We start from the raw sequence: 25,688 nt of genomic DNA, 5'->3' as shown, positions 1-25,688 counted from the left end.
GCTATATAAATCCTTACAGTAGCTAAAGTAGAAAAAATTATCTTAAAGCTAAAATGATAGTTGTAAAAAGAGAAATTAAAGAAATAGTGCAGTCCGCCATGTTGGTAATAAATCCGGAAGCCACACCTATTCACGTGTAAACTGTTAATTGCATAAACTTACAAGATGACAGCTATGGAAGAAAGCAACGATCCATCTCTCACCAAATTCACCTGTTTCTCAGAGGCCACTGACCTACAAGAGATCATATCTTCCTTTCAGAGCCTCTGCAATGAAATAGACCTCGACCCGTACCGCGAAGATGAGGGATTCTACGCCTCTATGAAAGAGAAGCTCCAGCAATGGCGCTGTAAGGCTCTCTGGCAGTTGTTAGACAAGCGAGCCTCAATGGTGGAGTACAGGAACGGGTCCTCTTGTAGGGGGAAGCGTGTACTGGTTGTAGGAGCTGGACCTGTTGGTCTTCGTTTTGCTATAGAGGCTTCTCTATTAGGCGCAAGCGTGTTTGTGGTTGAGAAGAGGTCTTCTTTCTCTCGTAATAACGTCCTTCACTTGTGGCCGTTTCTAATCGATGATTTGAAGAGCCTCGGAGCTAAGAAATTCTATGGAAAGTTCTGTGCTGGAGCGATTGATCATATTGGTGGGTTTTGTATACATGATGCAATATATAATGTGTTAACAACTTAAGATTATAACTCTGAACATGGGCAGTATTGTATTCTTGTATGTTGGTGCTTGGTTTTGCTTATAGAGTTTAAAAAATATGTAAACTGATGCTTGCAACTCTCATATTGTCAATTTATCTCAATATACTGTATATATATATGCATGTACAGTTACAATAGGTAATTCATGCATCATGTTCCTATAGATTGTTATTGGTTGATTATCTATTACTGAAAGTGTGGTTGCTGTTAGCCAGTTTGTATGTAGATAGTGGCCAACCAAATTTCCTGTTTGTTGCTTATGAGGTTTATCAATCATTTTAATCTCATGTCCTTTTATAGCAATACTTTTTAAAATGCATTAATTCAGTATTGCTATTTTTATCATTGTTTTATCACTGAGTTTAATGTCATATACATTTAGCTACTATAATTTATAAATTATGTTTATTTCTAGGTATTAAGATACTACAGTGCGTACTACTAAAGATATGCCTTCTCCTTGGGGTCAAAGTGTACTTCCCTGTTTCCTTTCAAGACTACGTTGAGCCACAGAGCAACTCAACCGGTTGGAAGATTCTTGTCTCGCCGGACACAAATGAACTCTCCTCTAAAACCTATGATGCTATAATAGCAGCTGATGGTAAGCAGTATTCGGTGAGAGGCTTCCAGACCAAAGAGTTCAGAGCTAAACTAGCCATTGCTATTACTGTTAATTTTGTGAACGGGAACACTCAACAGGAGAAAGCTGTGGAAGAGATCAGCGGAGTCTCTTATATTTACAATCAGTCTTTCTTTAATGATCTGAAAGAAGCTCACGGGATCGAGCTAGAGAATATTGTTTATTATAAAGATGAAACACATTATTTTGTGATGACTGCAAAGAAGAATAGCCTATTGGAGAAAGGTGTCCTCAAAAGAGTAAGTCTACTTTGTGTACTTAAATGAATAAATGGAACTATGATAATTGTATAATTTGATGATTACTACTACATGTATAATAGTACAATTACAGATAATTGTTATGATTAATAAGCTATGCATTAAAATGGTCGTACAACATGTGTGTGTGTGTGTGTTCATGAATACATTTCTTAGTCTGTGTACTAATTTTAGCAAATGTATAGAACGAATCATAAAATTTAACAATACTTTTTTCATTATCATTTTACTGTCAAGCACCATCTGTTCATCACAGTTTGTATGTCCATTCTCTCCCTTTCTCTCACACACTGTATCAACTGGTATCACTTCTTTTAGGACTACAGGGATCCAGACATGCTATTATCACAGCGAAACGTTAGTCAGACCTCACTGGAGACTTACGCTAAAGAAGCAGCTACTTATTCAACTAAAGGTAGTCTGGGGGGGCTACAGTTTGCCAGCAATCACAGGGGAGAGAACGACGTGGCCATTTTTGATTTCACATCTCTGTTTGCTTCGGTGAATGCAAGTCGGATACTGGAGAGGAAAGGAAAAAGACTTTTATTGTGTCAGATCGGCGACAGCTTACTGGAAGTAAGTGCATAATGTTTAAATATTTTAAAATCATTTTTTATTGACAGTGTTACAACTTAATAGTACATTGTCACCTATTGACTGCTTTAACCACTGAATAGCAAACATGCATATATTATATGTATTATGATGCTACTCTACTTTACATTGCTCACAATTTTATGTTTGTCTCAATTTCTTTCTGTAGCCCTTCTGGCCCACAGGCTCTGGACTAGCCCGAGGTTTTCTCGGTGGATTTGACGCCGCTTGGATGTTTAAAAAATTCTGCGAAGGAGAAGAGACTCCGTTAAAACTGATTGAGGAAAGGGAGGCTCTTTATCACTTCCTCACGTCCACGACTCCAGAGAAACTCCAGAAGAAGACCTCGGCTTATTCTATTGATCCACAGACGCGATATCCTCAACTGAACGTGATACCAACTAGTGACGTATCGTACTTGTATGATAGTGATACTGCACCAACTCAGACTAAAGCGATTGAGCAACAGAGACCAGTAAATGGTAAGGGAATTATAGGATAATACATGCATCTATAGTTGCAAATATGTATAGGTTATACACCGAGGTAGAGGTTTCTATGGTATTTATTAACCGAGCGACGCAGTCGCGAGGTTAATAAATACCATAGAAACCGATACCGAGGTGTATAACCAACTTCTACCATGACACTTGAAAAACAACTACCAGCTGCTGATAATAAGACCACAGTTGACATACATACAACATATCTAACAGGCTAGGCCAGTAAAGAATCAACCAGACTTGACAAATGGACAAATAAGAGCATAAGCGTAGAGCACCAAACTGCCAATCAATTAATTATTTAACGAGATAGGTTTATATTTTTACGAGCTAGGTTAATATGAAAAATAATTGACCTCCAATACTGCAATCTGATTGGTCAATCGCAAGGTGGCATGGTAGAAATTATGATTATTAATTGTTTTGCATGTGTATAGATGTACATGTACGTATATATGGGGATCTAATGTAATATTATTTAAAGTTACGAAAGTTTTAAAGTCAAGGATAAAATAGAGTTAGAAATCAAAGTATACCAAACTTAGATAAAGCATAACATTGTATATAGCCAATTGGTTTTCTTATTAATTATTTTTAATGTACCCATTACACAATTCAATGTGTTACTATTTTTAAAATTTGTTCATTTTCATGATTCATGGTCTGGTTGGCTGTTTACTGTACTTGATAAGCATTACTTTTTTATTTTCTCCTATTTTACCTAATATGGTCATTCTGGTCTATTTTGGTTCAATGAGGTCATGAACTTTGAGCATTCTGTTACTATTAATAGAATATTAGACTGCTTGGCATTGTTGCCCTTATTTGGGCATATGTTTATAATGACATTCATAGAAATGCACCAATGAATAATAATTAATGATCATGACATTATGCCATTAATTTATGCCATTCTTTTCATATCACTCCTATACAAAGGAATTTAAGGAATGTAATAATAATAATAATGCAAGAATAGAAATGTTTATCTTTGTCACTATTTTCCTATTTATAAACATTATTATCATTATTTATCATCATTATTATTATTATTATTATTATTATTATTATTATTATTATTATTACTTTTATTTCAGCTCCTAAAGTGAAGCGATATCATTCAATAGAGGGGAGGTCCCCACAAAGATCCATACAGCAAGTCAGACCGGTCAAACCACCACTCGACGTCATCAGAGCCTCACTCTCTCCTCCTCCTCCTCCCCCTCACTCCTCTCCCTCTCACCCTTCTCCCTCCCACCCCTCCCCCCTCATCCATTCGCTGTCTCAAGAGTACGAGATAATAGAGAAACCAGAGGAGCCAATCACCATATCCAGGAAGAAATCGACAAGTGACTTCTCACTGATTAAATTCGCTAAGATGCTGTTCTTGGGCCAGAGAGGAAGCAAGGCCGGTACTCCGGAGAGAGCTGCTACTCCTGAAGGACGGACTCCTGAGCATAAGAGAGGAGGGAGAGAGAGAGGGAAGGAGAAAAAGGAGAGGAAGTCCAAGTCTCCCAGTAGAGGGAAGAAGAGGAAGAGTCAGAGCATTGAAGCTGATCCCTCTAGGGACAAACAAGGGGACACTATTAATACAAGCACATCATCTCCCTCTCATTCCAGTAGAGCCAAAGAGAGCCCTAGACATAAAACAAAGACTAGTACTGGATTGAGCACTACTAATAAAGCAAAAACCAGCTCTAATACTAGCTCTACTACTGGAGTAAAAGCTGCTACTAGTTCTACTAATACTGGGCCTCCTAGTGCTGTTCAGAAACTGACCAGGTTATATGAAGGTCACTCTGTGGATCCTTTGGCTTCATCTCCTCGTTCATCCTCCCCTGGGGGTAATATGTCGTCTCGTACTAGACCAGTAGCTTCTGGCACCGTTGCCTCTTTCATTAAGAAATTAGAAGAGAGAGGAGGAGAATCTGTGGACTATGAATTGGAGGGGATTAATGTGGAGGGAGAGACAAATGTTGAAGAGGGAGACGGAGAGAGGAGAGTTGTTACTGATAGCATTCCAATAGCTGATGCTGTAGAGTATGATGCTGTAGAGAGCGGTGATGAAGCAGTGAATGAATCGCTAGTAGAGTCAGTGTCTATAGTGCTGGATCATGAGGAGAAAGAGGAGGAGGAAGAGGAAGAGGAAGAGGAAGTGATGGTACCCAAAGGAAGATCATATACACTCTCTGAGTCTACACAGTTTAATTACCTGAGGCATGAAAAGGTCCTTACTTATATTATAGTCAGTAATTATTGTAATTTGTAAATAATGACATTTAAATGTGCTGTGTATATAAAAGTAAAAGGCAATTTTATATGTGTATTTTCAAAGCATTCATTTATTACTTTTTATTTAATTAATTAGGATATTGATGAGTTTGCCAGTGTCACTGTAATGAATCGCAGAAAGTAAGTGATAATAATTACATGTAATGCCTTGTATGAAAGTGTATCCTAAAAGTCAAAATAATGCATTGCTCCATGTAGTCGAATATACTGCTCTTGTTTTTTATCTCTGTGTTCTATAGTGCATGTAGCACTTTGTCTAATAGTTTATTATTAACTATGTTTATTATTTTACATGTACATGTGCTTAATGTGATTTCTATTGACATGCGCTTATTCTTTTCATTTAAAAGGATCCTCAGATTCCATTCTGGGAAGCGTCTGTTATTGTTGAAATGAATCGATACTTGATACTCTTGATATTCATGTCATGCTCGTATTTAATTATTTTTTAAAATTCCCACGTGTGTATTTTATTCATTTTGTTTTTCTGTAGGTCTAAAGATGACAGTCTCATTCACATACAAAGCAATACGGTGAGTCATTTTACCTTTGATTTCTTATCTTTACAATAAATAACTTCCACTCCTAGTAGTATGCATGTACATAAGTTCAAAGCACAATCTCTACATACAATACATTCACTGATGCGTATGTCACTGGAATTATGCAGGATACACGTCATAAACTGTTCACATGAAATCATTCATCTAATGTACATAAATCCCTCATATGTAACTACATACATGTATCAGCGCTGGTATACAATGTCTACATGCATTTGTATAAATGTATATATACATGTATGTGGTATATACATGTAAGCCTTTGCATTGCTAGCGTGTAGAGATGAATGCTTCAGCAGTTTCCAAGTTGTACGATTCATCCTATAACTACTTTGTATATCTTTTGTTGTATGGGTACACGTATTATTTGTTGCTAGTGGGTAGAGGTTGTTCGTCGACAAACATTCTTGTTTATAGCTATTTTGTTATTATCGTAAATAGCTACCTACCTTTCTGAAAATTCTAATTATTGTTTCCTCCCACTTTACTTTATTAGCAAATAGTTGGTGCATAATATTTTTGTGTTGGATCGCTCGTTGGCATTTTGAAACTAGCAGTCAATAGCACATTGTAAGAATAGTTTTAAAGCACAGACCTGCATTTAGGGTTTCCCACAAAGCATGCTAAGTGAGCTAAGTAGCATGAGCTTCATGAGCTGACAAGCACTACAATACAGTACATAGCATTTGGAGCAGCTTTAAAAATTTGTAAAAAATTTAGTTTTGATTAGAATCAGCTCAAACTTGTTACGCAACATAAAAACATGTATATGTATCAGAAAAGTTATAAAAACGAAGAATTTTCTCCTAACCATTTTTGGTGAATTTTGGCCGAAGACCCTGTACTATAGTACAGGGACTTTGGCCTGATTTTTGAGTTACTTTAAAAATTTGCAAAAAAATTCAATTTTGATGATAATCAACTCAAACTTGTTACACAACATAAGAACATGTATATCTATCAGAAAAAATTATAAAAATTGCGAATTCTTTCCTTGTAATTTTTGTCAAAATACCCTGTGCTATCTATAGTACAGGGTCAATCTTTGGCCCGCTTTTAGAGCAACTTGACAATCCACTAACAAGAAGCTCCATGAGCACTATACCAAGTTCCTTGATATACCCTGCCTGAATTCCAATATTAAACTGTATATGTTGCCAGATAGTGACAACAAGGAAGATACCTTTAAAGTAATGACTGTCTATTGCGTAGTGGCCTATAGTCCCATCACACTTGGGAACTAATAGCCGGCAGGTTTAGGGTATGCCTGTTTCTCTTCAGCTGATCATAATATTTTGTTTATCTGTGCAAAGTGTGTATCAACTGTGATTAGACTATTCACAAGTAGACGCATTAACAGGTACACATGGTGTAAAAAGAGAAAACTACTGCTCCATGTACATATGTACATGCATTATAAAAGAGTGCATGTATAGTACTCCTGATTATTAATTGTTATTATAGCCATGATGCTGTAGTGTAGGCTGCTAAAGTTTTGCAATTCATAATAAAAATTTTTAATAAAATTAATCTTATTTGGTGCACAAGGATGGTGCCAATATACTCTGTTATGTTCACAGTCCTTTGGTACAAGCTGTGAGCAGACTACCTTGAATGATGTGCTAATGATGACAACCTGTTATCAAAAGAGCTATTAATTTTTTCATATGTCAATCGAAGGCTCACCAAACGTCATATTATAAATTGATTGTTGATATTCAGCTTGTGTGCTATGACAACTCTTACAAGACAGACATTCCTAGGAAATAGTATCATAGACTTTTAGTTCAAATTACAGTCCATTATGCAAATTGCTGAAACAGCTTCACACCTCTTCCTGTTATTGTGATACACCCCCACACTCCCTCTCTCTATATAAGAGCTAGATTTAGCTAGTCTGTCCAAACAGTTGTGTATACAGGAGAGACTATTAAACTACTGCCTTTAGTGATGGCTGGGAGTAATGAAAAGCTTTGCAATGAGGTTATATGCAAGCTCCAGAAGCTCACCAGTCTACTAGTCAATGTGGATGAGTCTGTCCAGTCTATCAGTAGCTTCCTATCAACCCACATAGAGAGGGAGAGCAGTACAGTGGGTAATAGCAGTACAGAGGGTTGTGCTGGAGGGCCTACTAGTGGTGACCAGAATGAAGAGAGGCACTCCTCTACACCTGCTGGGATGGTTTTTGGCTCCAAATCTGCCAACCTGAAGAACACTATGGAAAGAATCAGCTCTTCCTTAGAAAAAGTATCAAAAAAGTTGAAGACAGACATGGACACTGGTTTTGTCTCTGATTTAGAGTCAAGTGATCTTGAATACAGTGACAGGCTTCATCTCCTCTACCACGCCTCAGATTACTCTCCACTTCCTGACATAATAGGATCCTTTGTCCTCAGATACCTCCCTGATATAAGCCCTTTCTTTACCGCTATAAGCAGTGGCATGATAGCCAATATAACCATGAGTGCTTTTACGATGGACACCGATGAGCTAGCAACCGATGCACTCTCTGCTGTGGCTGGTAATGAACTCGAATACAAGCAGCTGCTAAAGGAAGTCGATGCTGTTCTTGTTACACACGCTTCCGATGCTCTCCAATATTGTGTATACGTTACGAACACCTTCTCTATTGTTGAGAGACTCTTGTAGACATGTCCTGTGTACATTGTATTCCTTAAATTTCTTTGTTTCTTTTTGTAATTTCATTAACTAATTCTATTGTTGGTATTCTAAGAAATGTTGATACAATTAATTGATTAATGATAGGGGGGTGGTGGTGGTTGGAATGTGTTAGTATAATACTGTTACAGCTGTTTCCTGGTGTTACATATTGTTACTCCCTCCCCTCTCTCTCTCTTTTCTTCTCCTCTCTCTCTCTTTTCTTCTCCTCTCTCTCTCTTTTCTTCTCCTCTCTCTCTCTTTTCTTCTCCTCTCTCTCTCTTTTCTTCTCCTCTCTCTCTCTTTTCTTCTCCTCTCTCTCTTTCTTTAGTCTGTAGCTCCAACTCATACTCCACAATGGCTTCAAAAGTTCACTGATAGTTTGACTAAAAGTCTTGAGTCGTTGAGAGAGGAAGCTACTGATTTGTATAAAGTCAAAACAGCTCTTGACATCATCGACTTTGCCTTTAGGTAAAATAATAGAAAATAAAAAATACATTTTTTGATAATGATATTCAGTGTTATTGCTTTGTTTCAGTAACTATTTTCATGAGGTGTGCTACAATGTATGTGCCTCAAGCATATGCTGATACACACCCATCCTTAATAATGACTCCAGATAATAATAATGATGACATTATCCTAGTTACTTTTACAATCATGGCCGGAGCCACCGGTAAGGCCAGTAAGGTTTTGGCCGTACCACTTTTTCAGCCAAAAAAGTAACAGGTGTGGCCTGTCGTGATTATTTAACATTAATAAAAATTAGTGATTACATTAATAAATTTGGTATTTAGTACAGTGAATGTACCACTAATTTGCACTAAAGCCATAGACTGTAAACTGTAGTTAGCTACAGTTGTAAATTCTGAACATTGTCTTTATGATTATGTTGCTTACATTCTTTCTCTCATTCCTTATTATTTGCAATTGCCAATTTATTGTTTGTTAAATTCAGAATTTTGGCCGAGCCACTTTTAATTTTGTGGCTCCGGCCATGTTTACAATGCATGAGGTAAGCCATTTTGTCACAAAGAAAAAGCATTATATTTTCCAGTAGCATTGATGACACACATGTATGTGTACATGTGTGTGTATTACCTGATACCATTAACAGTTATTTTAGATCTTCCTGTTCACCATAAAAATGAATTATTATTGTTACTTTTAGTAATATCATATCAGACCCGGAGGAGGACACGTACAGACGTATCAGATCCACCAGCGATCACTTTCACGATCATGTCTACAAGTATAGTGCAGCACAGGAGTTCATGTGGCTCTCTGGATGGGTGGAGGTTAGTAATACTATAATCTTTATTACATGATTGCTTTGTATGGTAAGACCTTGTGCTATCATCATTACAATAGTCATATGCAACTACATGTACACCCAAGTCACCAGTTATGTACATGTACATGTACTTGAGATCAAATTTGGTTCTGTTTATATACATGTACATATACATTACTCACTGAATGGATGTACTTATTGTAAAGTGGGAATTTTGTGTTGTGGTATAGCAATCAGATTATCCCTCACCATAGTAACATGTACATGTACATATATATTTATGTTTTCTGGTGATGAAGCCTCTACAGTAATCCTAGTATAGTGGCACTTTAAAAGTACAAGTTTAGAATTCCTTCATAATAACTGTAGATTACTCAAAGTCTGTGTCTAATTGTTTATGACTTTGTTGCTGTCAGTTTCTAATTTAATCTTTATTGTAATTAGGTCGGAGAGTATCTTGTATTGCCGCTCCATCAGCAGCTTGAAGTTCCCAAGAAAGTATTAGACCGACAATTGGAGTGAGTCTACCTTATCCACTATAGTGACGTAATCGTAACAATAAAGTGTCAGTATTAATATTAATGATAATAGTGATACTGTAATGTATTACACAGAAGAAGATGTCATAATAGTGATAGTAGTGTAGTGTATGTGTTAATATGCAGAAAGGAGATGACATATGTTGTGTTTTCCTGGTAGAATAGGGTGTGTGTGAGAGAGAGTACTGTTATGGCTTTAATTATAATAATGAAGTGTGGTCTTATGTTACTTTTATGTGACTCTATGAATGATCTCATTCCTCTCTTTACTCAGAATTGTTGGTTTGAAGTTGCAGTCAAGCCATATAGACAGTATTCTCCAATCAAAGGGAAGAATATCTCATGATCACAGCAGTGACAGCAGTGGGTCAAATAATTACACTGGTATGCATGTACATGTACTTGTACTTGTAGTACATATAGTATTCCTACCCTTTCTTTCACATCTCTTATGTACATGTCTTCTCTTTCTGTATCCCCTCTCTCTCCCCCTACCCTCTCTCTTTCTCTCTCCTCTCTCTTCTTCTCTTGCTCTTTCTTCCAATTACTTCTCACTGTATTACTTTTCGTTAGATACTATTGTTAATGAAGCTCTTAAGAAGTCAAGGAGAGACCAGTCTGTGATGATGGCTACGGCTCTCAAGGAAATGGTCACGAAAACTGACGCGGACAAAGAAGCCGTCAAAACCTCAGAAGAGACCGACGCTGGTAGAGTCACACGTGAGGTAAACCAACACGACATGTATAGATCACCAGGTCACCACTGTGTGTATAGTATATAGGCTAACTAGGAATGCATATGATTTAAGTAAAAGCTTATAGCAAATGTTGCTAAGTATTTGATGGTTAAAAAAGTACCAATACTATACATGTACAATAATTCTCTTAACTGAGGCTTAAATGTTATATGAGTTTCACCAACAGTTTATCATTGTATATGTACATGTACATATACATGGTTTATTCACTTTATTGTGTGTTTTGCCTTTTCATGTTGTGCTTGTATTAGGAGGAGAAGATTATGATGGAGTCAGCATCTCAGGCCAGGGAATGGTGGGAGCGAAAACTGGAGAAGAGGCCAAGCACTTGTGAGCTCATTAACTCCTTAACTTATAATTAATAGAAATAATGTCAACAAGAATAGCTGTTCAATTCAATATACTCACTTAGTTCAGATTGATTAATTGGAGTTTTAGTAGCAAGTGATTCAAATGACTGTGCAATCATCCGTATAGTTCAATGTTTGTGGCATTTAAGATATTTTGTTCTCATCAAAATACAGAGGAAATAAGAGCGCTTGTAGCTCAATTCCCAGCCTGGAAATGCTCCAGGCATAAATGACATAGCAAGAGGAGTATGTACATGTGCGTGTATCCTAAATAAAAACTTATTAAATATGGTTTCATTTAATGTGGGACTTGAATGAAATCACAAAGAAAGCACATTATACATAATCACTCATTCATTTGTGTTACTATCGAATGGCATTCTATGCATAGTAACAAGAATAGATAATGGACAATACATGTACATGGAGTATATACATATGTTTTGTTGTAGATATTATTGTAGATGTATTATATTAAGACTAACGGTATTGCATGTACATGTACTTTGGAATCTCTATCTAAAATACATACACATACATGTACATGTATATAAATTTAGCTGTTTTTTTTTTCTATTCTAATGCTTGTAGATTCGTTATATTTTCAACATGATGAACTTGACGACATGAAGCTAATTGCCAACACTGAGCTAGTATCAGGCTACAAAGGAATGGTCAGCGAGAGAATCAAAGCATTTCAACCAAGTTCCAGTGAATACTCTTCATCAGAAGAAGAAGAAGAGGAGGAGGAGGAGGAGGAGGAAGGAGATGAAGAGGAACAGTTGGAAGAGTTCTCTGTCTCTGTTCAATCATCAGAAGCTAGTGGGACACAGTCTCTGAGTAAAAGTGTTAAAATGTGGGAGGAGAGAAGTCAAGGTAATAATAATAATAATTACGCTAAGCACAACAGTTATCATAATGGCCCTTAATGGGTGCAATGTTTTACAGTAAAGTAGGGTGTGAAGTTTTTATTTTTACTGTGTATCAATGAAATATGACATCCAGTAAAAATTATATGGTACATACTGTAGTATGTCAGCATTTGTGTTCTGCGTATTTACTGATTAAATTTTGGTGAAGTGTTAAGATAGTGAGAGTTGTTTGTTTAGAGAAATAGCAGAGAATTAGATGCAATTTAAAGCATCTCGATTCTTGATAGCCTATACAGCTGGTAACAGCACTCCCACACTAACACTGGAATAAGTAATGAAAGTCAGTTAGTCTCAGCTCCATAACAGTCCTGTTTATCTATTGTGTTGTAAATTCAGTTATATCTTTGTAGTCTCGGGTTACTTCTTTTGTGTTAATTTTATCTGTAATATGATAGTAATTATGGCATGTACATGTACATGTACATGTACCTACATGTATAATATTGCTGGTTCATTTGTACACAATTACATTGTATTTGTCATCACACCTGGCAGTCACAAACACGGTATAGAATTGTAATCAATCCTCATTCACGCTGACATTCCTACATGAAAAAGGTATAAGTATGTCGGATCAATGTCAAGGGATGGTACTGTTGGTATTCAATTACTTTTTAATGAGTCTAGCACTCGTATTATTGACTGATCATATGTAACGACTTGTGCTGTGTGTAAGGAATTTTTTGTCTTTAATAATTGGCGATAGTTCCTTTAGCAAAGTATGATAAAATATGCTGTAAAGTCTGTAATACTTGTCAGCTCATGAAGCATACTGTTTAGCTCACTTAGCATGCTTTGTGAGAAACCCTGAAGGGCTGAGCCTTCAGTATTTGACACTTGGACAGGAGGCCGTTCTATCCTTGTTTTGTGGCTTATAGATCTTGTTCATAATTATTACTATCAGTGTATTGTTTTTAGGTATTGATGTAACTGATTCATCAGACCAGAACTCGTCAGTAGCAAAGAATATATCGTTAACATACGGCGATGAGGTTTAGGATGACAATTATAATAATATTTTTATATTATGTTCTTTTTCTCTTAGTCTGAAGCTCATTTAAAGTGGCTTGAAGCAACAAGTAAGATCATTAAAATAATGTTTTTATGAAGTATAAATTATAAGCGTTACTCTTGGCATGTACATGTATGTGGAGTGATTTGATGTTTAGTATTGTTTTTTTGTGTAGAAGCGTCAGAGAGAATCCTTCAAATGAAGCAGCAGAAAGAGTAGCAAGAAAATAAATAATAAATAAAATTAACAGCAACTGAGATAGAACACTTATTTTTATTATCATTTTAAAGTAATGTGTGTGTAAAATAGCAGAAATTGGCAAAATAATTATTCCATGTGTCAATAGTGAAAAACTTGCAATTTGGGCTAGCTCTAGCTATTAAGAACTATGCTGATCATTTTTACTAAGTTCAAGGTGGGGCTGGGTTGCCAGATCATTAACAAAGTTCATGTTTTATGAACTTTTCAAGAGCATTTGAATGCAATGGTGAATTGCATGGCACAGCATCTGCTTTATGCACCGAATGCCTGGTACATGCTGAACATGCTGAGCTGACTGTATATAATTTAAGTCAATTAAAGCTTACTCTGTCTCAATTTCTCCTATTGTGGAAAGTAGTTCACAAGATCTTCTTTCTCCCAAAACCAGCCCCCGTCAGATATTTAGCTTTAGAACCCAAGAGGAGTTCCTCAACTTCAGAAACCTTTACCATCATGACATTACTGCTGATATTACAATGCGAGTAGCCGATCTGTTCGCTTGCTACACGTCTTTCCTCAGCTGCCATTTTTCTACGATAGAGCGCCTCCTCAAGTCATAGATGTAGTATCTATGGACAAACTAGACCGTTAAAAAGCAGAGGACACAAAGGACTCCTTTCTTATACTACCGCCATTTTATTATTGTACCGAGCGGCAAGCGCGCCAGCTACAGTTGCTAGCTTACTGTTGCTAAGTTACTGCTGCTAGGTTACTGTTGCTAGGTTACTTGTTGCTAGGTTACTGTTGCTAGGTTACTGTTGCTAGGTTACTTGTTGCTATGTTACTGTTGCTAGGTTACTGTTGTTAGGTTACTTGTTGCTAAGTTACTGTTGCTAAGTTACTGTTGCTTAGTTACTGTTGCTAGGTTACTGTTGCTTAGTTACTGTTGCTAGGTTACTGTTGCTTAGTTACTGTTGCTAGGTTACTGTTGCTTAGTTACTGTTGCTAAGTTACAGTTGCTAGGTTACTGTTGCTTAGTTACTGTCGCTAAGTTACTGTTGCCAGGTTACCGTCTTTACCCTGCCCACATAATAATTAAGTTTTTATTTAAAATATTTAAAAAATAATTTTAAAAAATTATAAAAAATAAATATAAGAATTAAAAAGAAACTAATTTAAAAAAAATTAATTTAAGAATTAATTAAAATTAAATTATTTAAGAAATAATTTAAATTTAATTTTAATTTATAAAAAAATAATTAAAAATAAAGTAATTAATAAAATTTTAAAAATAAAAAATAAAAAAGAAATGATTTTTTTAATTAAAAAAATTATTATTCATTATTTTATTATTTTTTGCTTTTTATGATTTTAATTTAATTTAATTTAATTTATTTTATTTTTATTAAAAAAAAAATTTAAATTCATTTAATTTTATTTTTATTATTATTATTTTTATATTAAAATAAAATTAAAAAAATGAAAATAGGTTTAAAACACAAACACTTAGATGTAGAAAAATTAAAATTAAAATTAAAAAATTAAACAATTTTTTAATTAATAAAATTAAATAATAAAAAAATTAATAATAAAAATAATGGAAAATAAACTAGAAAAATTTTAAAATAAATTTAAAAATTGTTATTATTATTATTAATTTACATTATTTATTTTTTACTATTAAATAATTTTATATTAAAATATTAATTTTTATTAAATAAATAATTTTAATTTTAGAATTATTTTTTTATTGCTAGGTTACAGTTGCTAGGTTACAGTTGCTAGGTTACAGTCGCTAAGTTACTGTTACTAAGTTACTGTTGCTAAGTTACAGTTACTAGGTAACTGTTGCTTGGTTACAGTTGCTATGTAACTGTTGCTAAATTACAGTTGCTTGGTTACAGTTGCTAAGTTACTGTTGCTAGGTTACAGTTGCTAAGTTACTGTTACTAAATTACTGTTGCTAAGTTACAGTTACTAGGTAACTGTTGCTTGGTTACAGTTGCTATGTAACTGTTGCTAAGTTACAGTTGCTTGGTTACAGTTGCTAAGTTACTGTTGCTAGGTTACAGTTGCCACGATACGTCGCACACCGCCCACATAATGCATAATTAATTTTATTTTTAACCTTCCGTCCCCTTAATTAATAATTAATTAGTTAGTGGCGGGGATCCAGCGTGGAAGTGTGTGCTCTGTTGTCTTTTTGGTTTAGTAGTTTGATTCCTTATGGCTACGGATGACTCTCTGGTCTGTAACTTTAAGAAATGTCGAAAAAGACTCACCAACTTCTGCTGGGTCACCTCTTGCTCTCGTAAGACTAACCTACTAGCAGCTGCTGTGGGGAGCCATTACTTTCCTCTCTTTTAGATGTGTTCTGTGATGAAGATGCCGAGAGAGAGTTCAGTAGGGGCCGTATCTGCCCTGCTTGTGAGACCCAGCTTCCTGGAAACCATGATATCACTAGAGTTGATCTCCAACCACCAGAAGAATATAAATCAGTAAGAGATTGATTGGGATGAGCCAAAACAAAAATAGCATTTTTTGAATTACATTTGGCATCATCAAAACTAATTTAAATGGCTAGCACAAAGTTTAATTTCCGTATTAATTAACAGTTGCATTGTCCCCTTCTCTAGATGGTTCTTGCTGGTTTGAGGCCTGAAATAATAATGGAGATTGCTGCAAGAGGCCTCTCTTTCTGGTCCTATCAGGTTAACTAATGTATTAATTAAGTACTAATACATTATTATTAATAATGTATTAAGTGAATTATCAAATTTTGCATGTGCAGAAATGGAATTTTTTTTTTGTAAATATATAGTCTACAGTCTTACTTAAATTTTGAAAATTTCCTGCAATGTCATCGTGTCCTCTTTTCTTCTAGTCACATCAAGAGAAGTTATATCATGAGTATTGCTCCTCAAAAGCGAAGGAGAAGTTACAGCAGAATGAGAGCTACTACGAGCAGATGATGTCACGGACTCAAGCTGAGCTCACTGGTAGGAAAGAAAAGAAAACTATCAAATATACAAATAATTATACATGTACATGCAAGAGTTATAGCAAGACTACATTACCGTATAGCTGGAAAAGTTTGTGGGAATTATATTTTGCAATTTTGTAGCCATGTAGCTAATTTTAATGTTTGTGGAATTTAATTTTGCTGGTGTAGGCGTGTACTGTTGATACGCCCATCACTTATAATGCTTTGCAGAATTAAATTGTGCGTTTTTATGATGAACAGCAAACAGCAAAATTAAATTCCAGCAAATATTTCCAGCTATACGGTAGCAATATCAAGAGTGGGTAATTATACATATGCAATTATACATGGATGACTTGTAGCAGTTATAGCTTCAGGTATTAGATTTATGCATGTACATGTAGTAGTTATATGCAGTGTCAGGTATATTTTATTTATAATATCATTATATCACCATGCACAGTGGCAGCCATAGTATAAAGGAAGGTGTTATTTTTTAATGTACGTATACTGTACTATTACAGAGCTTGTCATAAATTTATATTGGTTATCGTTATTTTTTTTTTCATTTAGCTGTGAAGGCTCAAGCTGAAGGTAACTATTGTGCTAAAACATTTTGTATAATTCATGAAATAATAATAATAATAATAATAATATATCCTCTTGTTGTGCAGCACTTCGTAAAGAATTGGATGCTACTAAATTGAAATACAACGAGTCGTCTGAGAAGCTAATGGATAAAGGACGTCAGTACCAGAAACTACAAACACTCTATGACTCACTGAGGAGGTAAGATGGGACATTTTACTGTACTATAGCCTATGGTTTTTTCCAAAAAATGGCTAAAAATTTACCCCCAATTTTTATTACATTTTCTAATACATATTGATGTCCTTATGCTATATAGAAAGTTTGAGCCGATTCCGACTTGAATTTTTTGAGTTATCATTTTTAAAAATTAGCCAAAATCTGAAAATACCCTGTACTATAGCCCATGGTTTTTTCCGAAAAATGGCCCAAAAATCACCCCCAATTTTTATTACATTTTCTATTACATATTGATGTCCTTATGCTATCTAGAAAGTTTGAGCTGATTCCGACTTAAATTTTTCGAGTTATGGCCATTTTAAAAAATTAGCCAAAATCTGAAAATTACCCTGTACTATATAGCCCATGGTTTTCCCCAAAAAATGGCTAAAAAATCACCCTCAATTTTTATTACATTTTCTAATACATATTGATATCCTTATGCTGTGTAGAAAGTTTGAGCCGATTCTGACTTAAATTTTTGAAGTTATGGCCATTTTAAAAAATGTGCCAAAATCTGAAAAATACCCTGTACTATAGCCCATGATTTTTCCAAAAAATGGCTCCAAAATTATCCCCAATTTTTATTACATTTTTTGATACATATTAATATCCTTATGCTATGTAGCAAGTTTGAGCCAATTCCGACAAATAATTTTCGAGATTCTTGCCATTTTCTGGACAAGAGCCAACATTTACTAATTTTCTTGGTCTATAACTCACAGTCATATCCAAAATGATATAATTGTACATATACTTTCATTACAGACGGACATTGACACTTAATAAATTTGACGAAACAGATTACACTCGTCTCCCACTCTCTCCTCATCATTTCCTCCGTCCACCTCAACCTCCTCCGATAACAAAGCCAACTTCTGACACTGGACCATCTACCACTTTTAATATTCCAATACTACCACATGCTGGAGGGCCAGGCCTGCCTACTAATAAAGGTAAAAAAAAACACTATACATTGTAAAGTAGAATGTCCACTTTTTATTGTTTTTTTACAGTTTTATAGCATTTTTATTTAGGATTTGACTCTGCTTTTTGTTAATGCTTAGCCCATTTATGCATCACTTGGTAGTTTTAATGCTAAAACTTATTTCACACAATTTGTATTGTGTTAGATGGTTTAATATTTAACGCTCTTAATTTAGGTTTTATATTTTATACACAGGTACTGCTGTAGGCCCAGTCTCCAGTACCGCTAATCCCTTACAGGTTGATCCTAATTTTGCTGCTGCTGTCTTTAATGCTGGAGCCATCCAGCATTCAAATGCCACTAGACCAGAGCCTCTAATGATGAACATGTACCCTCCTCATCCTCCTCCTCCTAATGATGGTGGACTCTTCTAGGAGTAATTGACTTTACAAATGTACCTGCTTCTGGAAATCTATTGTATAATACACTATTATGAGCTTGTCTTATAAGAATGGACCTATGATTATAATTATCACATTGTTTTAATTCATCTATTATTATGTTATTATAATAAATCTATTATCTAAAAATCAATCATGATTAATGTTTTAACACATGAGATGATATGAGAGGAAGTGTGACATCACGAGGTGGTTCTTAGTTTTTTCTTATCTTTTTGTGACAGCACTCCGTCAGACTACTCTCTGTTTATCTTAGATAATAATGGATGGTCCTGATAATCTTCTTGAGACGCAAGCTGGTATGAGCGAGTCCTTTTTTAAATGGTAGATCTCACCAGTTCACCATTGTTCTCAATAGGTCGGTCTGCTCTTAGAGTAACAACCACTGCTTACACCAAATGGATCAATGCTCACTTCAAAGCAGTAAGAAAAGGATCGATTAGGGCAGAAGCAAACCTCTGTCACCCTCTTTCTTCTATCTCTCCTCTCTTTCTTTCCCTGCCCTTCTTCTCTCATTCTAGGCTGGAGAGGAAGAGCTAACTGATCTGTTCAATGATCTTCGTGATGGCTCGAAACTAATGACCCTCATTGAGATACTGACTGGAACAAAACTAGTAAAATATATTTACCAATAATTGATTCCAACTACCTTATTTACCATCGTCTAACTAGTATATGTTCACACCTAATAATTGTCACGTTGCATCAAAGCATCAGTGCCAAGAAAAAATGGATTTTAATTCCTTTTTAAACACTGACACCTCTGCCTCCCTTTGTACTTCTCAATAGAGGAGTCTAGCAATTGTGTATGTAATTTCATGCCCTTGTCTGTATGTTGCACAGTTTTTCATTTGTGGGGCATGTTTTGTACATTTACATAGCACTTTAGTATTGTATATTGACTTTTAACTTCAAAGTAACAAATATCATAGTTACATAATAAGTGGCTTTTTGTATTAGGTTAGAGAGAAAGGGAAGACAAGGAATCATCACATGATCAACATAACAACAGTAATCGACTTTCTACAATCTAAAGAGAAAGTGAGTCAGAGATAATTTCACAATCATATCATGTAGCAAGTAATTAAGAGCAACACTTCTCAGAATTACATTGGAATTTGAGTGTGTAATCATTGTATGGCTTTAGTTTGTCTTGAGCACATAGAAATATGTTGTGGAATACTTGTAATAAAGCACTGCATATTAGTAAAGGTTATACAATGAGGTGGAGGTATCTATGGCATTTATCATACTGACAGCTGTAGGCCCTCAGTATGATAAATACCATAGATACCGACACAGAGTTGTATAACCAAATTCTACCATGTACTAAAAATAAGCAACTAGTTTACTAGCAACACTTAGCACTAGGTTGTCTATTTTCAAGCAGGCCTGCAGGAGGTTAATAAATAATTTCCTGGGCTACTTATTAATCTTATTAGCCTTCGAAATTACTTATACACCTCCTATTACCCGGGAAATTACTTATTACACCTCCCTGTGGTAAATAAGTTATATATGAAGCTAAAATCAAGCAGTCAATTGCAACTAGGCATGGTAGAATTATTATTATTTTGTTTTATAATGTATATATTTTTAGATTGATCTGGTTGGTATTACTAGTAGTGGTATTGCTGATGGAAATCAAACCTTAACCCTTGGTCTTATATGGAAGCTGATTCTACGATATCAGGTACTGATAATAACAGTCACTTTTAATATAAGATTGCAAACTCTCAAATTAATTTTCCATAAAATCATGGCCATTGTAGATCAAAAATTGATTTTTAATTTCTTACAACCTTGTTCACACCTTAATTTACACCTAGCAGTGCAAACGAGATGGAAACAAGGTGACAAAAACTATTACTGTATAGCATTAGCATGATGGCAAGTCTTTAATCCTAATGTAGAGTTCTATGTAATGTAGAATACTGTGTGTGGTAAAACAGTATTGTATTATTACTCTTAACATATATGACATGTATTCACTTGTAAATATCTGTAGGTAGCAAGTGCTACTACTTCTAATGCTGGGAGTGGTACTACTGGCCAATTCAAGTCTCCAAAAGCTGAGCTATTACACTGGACACAAACACAGATCAATGGGTATGTGTTGAAAGTATAAGTACATCAAAACACATACATGTATATGACATATTATTTAAAATTGCTTTTGTCGTAGTTTGGTTTGTACTAAAAGAAAGTTTTCATTTATTTTTATTATTATAGGTACGATGGTGTGAATGTTACCAATTTCCACACGAGCTGGAGAGATGGTATGGCATTCTGTGCTCTCATTCACAGCCACAACAATCAGCTCCTCGACTATTCTTCTTGTGATCCGAACCAACCCATTGAGAACCTTGGCAAAGCTTTTAGTGTAGCCGAGGATAAGCTTGGAGTAACAAGACTGCTAGAACCAGAAGGTAAGGTCTACATTAATAAAACCAGAAGCACTGCTGTATCCAGTTTGTTTTATTTCTTGTGTAACAAAATTTTTTGAACAAAAAGTGTTTCCTCAATGCTGTGTGTACAAAATGGCTGCTAAGATAAATGAAAATCCCTAATCCTGCTTAGAACGAATTTATCCCAAACAATATACCTGTTATACGGTAATTCATTTCCTTTCTTTTTTCAGATGTTAATGTTCCTAAGCCATCGGAGGAAGCAGTGCTGATGTATGTATCACAGTTGAGGTCATCATTTGCTGAACCACAAAAACCAGAACCAATACAAGAACCAGAGCCAATACAAGAGCCAGTATCAGTGATAGAGCAATCTCCAGTAGTTGAAGCACCACCACCACCAGTGAAGGAACCTACTCCTCCATTGCCATCATCTCAGAAAGAGGTATGATATATTTATTATTGTGTACTTAACATTCATGGAATATTATCAATTTAGTACGTATGTACAGGGTTTCCCACAAAGCATGCTAATGAACTGACAAGCACTACATGTACATGTACATCTACATGTACCTAATTTTTGTGTCACTTTAAAAATTTGTAAAAAATTCAATTTTGTTCGGACTCAGCTTAAACTTGTCACACAACATAAAAACATGTATATGTATCAGGAAAAATTATAAAAATGGAAAATTCTCTCCTAGTCATTTTTGGCGAAATTTGGCCAAAGATCCTGCAGGGATTTTGGCCCAATTTCTGAGTAACTTTTAAAATTTGTAAAAAATCTAATTTTGATTGGAACCAGCTTAAACTTGCTACACAACATAAAAACATGTATATGTATCACGAAAACTTATAAAAATAGAAAATTCTCTCCTAGTCATTTTAGTCCAAATACTCTGTACTATAGTACTGGGTTTTTAAGCAACTTGGCAATCCAATGACAAGAAGCTGCATGCATGAACACTATGCTAAAATCCTGTGGGAAACCTTGCATATTTAGTGATTTATTTTTAATAATTTCTGCTAATGAAATAAAACTGAAATAAAACTGATAGCATTTTTATTTCTATATTTCATAGGATACTCCTCCTCCAACTACTCCTTTACTGGATGAGTATAATAATCAATATGCATCATTAAATGAGAGGATTTCAGCACGTAGACAGCTCATAGTATCAGCTACTAAAAGAGGAGCGCCAATAAGAGGAGAGGTCCAGATATTGCTGCATGAGTTTAGAGGAGTAAGAGCTAACGAAGACAAAGAATTGATAAAGGAAGTTGAGGCTTTAGGTAAAATGGCCACTCAGTTAAGGAAATCTGGCTTGACCTCTTTTTCACCAGTTGAAGATATTGAAGAGGTTTGTAAAATAATGTAAGAGTAAAATGTATTGGGAATGGGCCCAAATGATAAAACTGATGCTAGAATTCAAAATGTATTATATTAAAAAGTAAATTGCCTGTTTATAAAGAAATATAGATGGAACAAAAAACTGGAAAATTTTGCTAAAGGAATTTTTACAAGTAATTATATATTTTGTATTTTTACAGTTGTGGTTGGCTGCTATGAATGAAAGTAATGAATATGAGGGCTGGCTACTGGCAAAACTTGAAGAACCAGTCAAACCGGTTATACCCAATGATGTCAATATTCCTTACCGACTCCCAGAAGGTATTGTACACATCATGTTGCATTAAAAGTGATTTTAATTTTTTGTTTAGTTGATGGTGCTCTGATCGTGCAGACATTTTCTTTATTGATAATTATTGGAATATACTTATGGAAGAAGTCAAGGGAATGAACAGCAGTTTTTGTGTTAGTATAGTTTTTTATTTCACTGATTTTATTATAGCATTAAAGTTTAAAGCAAAATTAATGTAATGTAATTCATTAACATGAAAACATATTAATAATGTAATTTAAAAGCAAATCATGCAATGCAATGTTATATTGCTTTATATTATAAAAATAAATCATTAATGTTCTATTTGCTAATATTCTGTGCCATGGTCTTTAGAGAGCTCCACCAGCTTTTTGTGACATCCACCTCCTTTGTTTTCCTACTCTCTTCCTCTACCAGAAGCTTGTCATGAACTTTCTGAAGATACTTCACTACTGATGAATCAGGATTAATTGACTGAGCTACTTTAATGTCATGTGGACAAGGTTTTATCTTGATGACGTCAAACAGATACCGAACAAGCTCTAAATTAGAGCTCTTACTAGCAAAATAAAGAAGAGTTTGTAGCTCTTTTGTTTCAGTGTATGCATTACATTTGAGATTTGTTAAGAAATAGCGAACTAACTCGATGCTACCAGATTCACATGCTGCATGAACTGCTGTATAGCCATTATAATCAGGATCATCAGGAGAACAGGAGTAAGTTTCTATGAGATAAATTGCCATATTCATCCTACCAGAACTGCAAGCATAATGAAGTGGAGTACGACCAATCTTGTCATAAGGGATTGCAGTAGAGTGAATGCAATGCTTCAAATATCGATACATTTCAACATGGCCTCTTCCAGCTAGCAAGTGCAGGCATGAAGTACCATCTATGTCTTTAGATTCAGGATCTAGCTTATACTTCTTAATGAGATCCTTTACTATATCAATATCCCTACCTTTACACGCTGCATAAAGTAAACCACGTTGTTTATCATCTATCACATGAACACCATCAGGATAAATATTGCAAAAAAATCGAAAGACATCAAGATGACCATTACTACAAGCTGTATGAAACACAGTGCATCCTTCATTATCACGAGCAGTAAAGAGCTCACTACATAGAGATCGAGTGACTGAAACAAGCAAAGCTTTTGCAGCACCATTACTACCAACAGCAGCTACCAAGTGTAATGGTGTCTCTCCTTTTTTGTTAGCAATTAAAAAATAACTGCTGGAGTGGCAAGATTTTACTAACAGTGACACAACATTCTTTTTTCCTTTTTGACAAGCAAGATGAAGAGGAGTATTACCATCTTGGTCTTGTGCATTAATGTGGAGGTTAGTAGTGTGCAAGTCTTGAGGAATGTCTAATGAATATTTGACTTCACGAAGCCAGTTGACAGTCACTGTAGGAGTTGACTTGTTCAGTATATATTCAATTATTTTAAATCGATTGGCCAGTATAGCAATGTGAAGTGGTGTATGCCCTTGATGATTGGTTGCATTGAGGTCACAATAATTATTATCAACAAGATACTTTAACACATTCAAACGACCGTTGTTTGCTGATACATGAGCTGACTTGAAGCCTTCATCGTCAGAAGCAGATAGATTGCAATTTTTACCAATAAGATACTGAGCCACTTCTAGCTGATTGTACATTACTGAAATAAGGAATGGAGTGTGACCGTGAACACTTTCAGGCAGTTCAAGCAGTGATGGTGAATGCTCTATAATGTACTGGACAGAGTCTAACTTTCCCTTACTACATGCTATGTGAATAGGAGCCATTCCATCATCATTCACACCACACAGATCTAACTGATGATTCTCAACCAGGTGCTTGAGTATTAGAAAAGATTGACTGCACATGCTGGCTTTGTGAAGCACTGTAGATCCATCTAAAGTGGTAGCTGCTACATTACACTGAGGGAGAGTAGTGAGATAAAGAATGGCTGAGAGATGACCACGTTGACATGCAAAATGAAGACTTGTACTACCATCAGTAGCAGTGGCATTAACATCACACTGATACTCATTGATCAGATACTTCAGAAATTTTAATGCACCATTATAAGCAGCTAAATGAGCTAATGTGTGTGAGTTTCTGCTACTATAGTTAGCAATATCTACACCATACGGCTTGCACCATTCCAGTATATCTACGCAATCATTTTCTACTGCTTCATGCAGTAACTTTGTAAATTCATAGTTACTACCAGCAAAAGGATTAAGCTTGTATTGTTGTATAAGTAGCTGGACTAGATTAAGATTATTTGAAGAACAGGCAAAAGAGACACAAGTCTTACTGTGCCTATTGGTAGCTGTGACATCACACTTTATATCATCTATTAGAAACGTGACTAATTGGGCATTACCACTCTGGCAAGCAACATGTAATGGTAGATTACCCATACTGTCAGCAGCATGTAGCAACTTATTGCATTTAGGATACTGGCTGATGATATGCTTAATAAAATTTGAGCTGCCATTTCTAGATGAATAATGAAAAATATTCTGACCATCACCATCTGCTTGATTAAGATTACACTTGCAAGACTTGGCAAAATAATCAAGTATAAAAATAGCACCAGATTGAGCAGCATAATGAATTGGTAGTTTACCATTGCTGTCAGCTTGATGAGGTTTAAGCTGATGGGTAACTACTAATTTTTGAACAAGGTGCAAATTGAGAGTACGGGAAGCATAATGTAAAGCAGTGAGGCCATTCTTATCAGCTGCAGTAGGAGACAAACCTTGTTCAGTAATAAGATACTGAACTAAATTAAAATTACCACTACTTGCAGCATGATGTACTAATGTGCGTCCTTCATCATCTGTTTTATTAACATCACAATGCTGTACCTCAATGAGATATTGAGTGAAGTCAATATGACCATTACGACAAGAATGATGAAGACATGTCATACCATCGAGATCAGTGATATTAGGATCACTGTTATGACAATTAATGAGATATTCAACAGCATTAATGCTACCTGATGAGCAAGAGTGCATTAATGGTGTTCGACCAATATGATCAGGCAAGTTAGCGTCAAGATTATACTGAGATATGATGTATCTTAACACTGTAGTGGAACCTGATGAGGCAGCATTGTGTACCG

At 35.2% G+C, this 25,688-nt stretch overlaps 4 protein-coding genes across 4 annotated transcripts; 3 read left to right on the top strand and 1 right to left on the bottom strand.

The window, feature by feature from the left end:
• Nucleotides 1-127: 127 nt before the first annotated feature.
• Nucleotides 128-13,459, top strand: LOC100633984 (uncharacterized). The gene is made up of 17 exons (XM_019999858.1): nucleotides 128-637; nucleotides 1,120-1,583; nucleotides 1,923-2,180; nucleotides 2,368-2,680; nucleotides 3,799-4,928; nucleotides 5,070-5,113; nucleotides 5,487-5,526; nucleotides 8,546-8,685; nucleotides 9,386-9,512; nucleotides 9,953-10,026; nucleotides 10,322-10,431; nucleotides 10,621-10,772; nucleotides 11,057-11,135; nucleotides 11,747-12,031; nucleotides 13,006-13,079; nucleotides 13,133-13,166; nucleotides 13,275-13,459. Exons 1-17 carry the CDS (start codon nucleotides 166-168, stop codon nucleotides 13,316-13,318), a joined length of 3,840 nt encoding a protein of 1,279 aa, XP_019855417.1. The 5' UTR covers nucleotides 128-165; the 3' UTR covers nucleotides 13,319-13,459.
• A 1,990-nt stretch (nucleotides 13,460-15,449) lies between these two features.
• Nucleotides 15,450-18,580, top strand: LOC100633857 (E3 ubiquitin-protein ligase CCNB1IP1-like). Its single transcript, XM_019999875.1, has 8 exons — nucleotides 15,450-15,611; nucleotides 15,668-15,798; nucleotides 15,937-16,011; nucleotides 16,185-16,299; nucleotides 16,857-16,877; nucleotides 16,958-17,072; nucleotides 17,859-18,046; nucleotides 18,274-18,580. The coding sequence occupies exons 1-8, from the start codon at nucleotides 15,527-15,529 to the stop codon at nucleotides 18,450-18,452; spliced, it is 909 nt and encodes a 302-aa protein (XP_019855434.1). The 5' UTR covers nucleotides 15,450-15,526; the 3' UTR covers nucleotides 18,453-18,580.
• Nucleotides 18,581-18,649: 69 nt separating this feature from the next.
• Nucleotides 18,650-22,839, top strand: LOC100633729 (alpha-actinin-3-like). Its single transcript, XM_003388568.3, has 11 exons — nucleotides 18,650-18,778; nucleotides 18,838-18,902; nucleotides 19,001-19,093; nucleotides 19,440-19,520; nucleotides 20,080-20,172; nucleotides 20,488-20,588; nucleotides 20,712-20,908; nucleotides 21,121-21,332; nucleotides 21,973-22,251; nucleotides 22,442-22,562; nucleotides 22,613-22,839. Exons 1-11 carry the CDS (start codon nucleotides 18,742-18,744, stop codon nucleotides 22,690-22,692), a joined length of 1,359 nt encoding a protein of 452 aa, XP_003388616.1. The 5' UTR covers nucleotides 18,650-18,741; the 3' UTR covers nucleotides 22,693-22,839.
• On the bottom strand, nucleotides 22,652-25,682 carry LOC109584215 (ankyrin-3-like). The gene has a single exon (XM_019999874.1). It carries the CDS (start codon nucleotides 25,579-25,581, stop codon nucleotides 22,876-22,878), a length of 2,706 nt encoding a protein of 901 aa, XP_019855433.1. The 5' UTR covers nucleotides 25,582-25,682; the 3' UTR covers nucleotides 22,652-22,875.
• Nucleotides 25,683-25,688: the final 6 nt, after the last annotated feature.

The sequence above is a fragment of the Amphimedon queenslandica genome, unplaced genomic scaffold (assembly GCF_000090795.2).
Source record: "Amphimedon queenslandica unplaced genomic scaffold, v1.1 AMPQUscaffold_13231, whole genome shotgun sequence".
NCBI classification, from domain to species: Eukaryota; Metazoa; Porifera; class Demospongiae; order Haplosclerida; family Niphatidae; genus Amphimedon; species Amphimedon queenslandica.
This window is presented reverse-complemented; position numbering and strand designations above follow the sequence as displayed.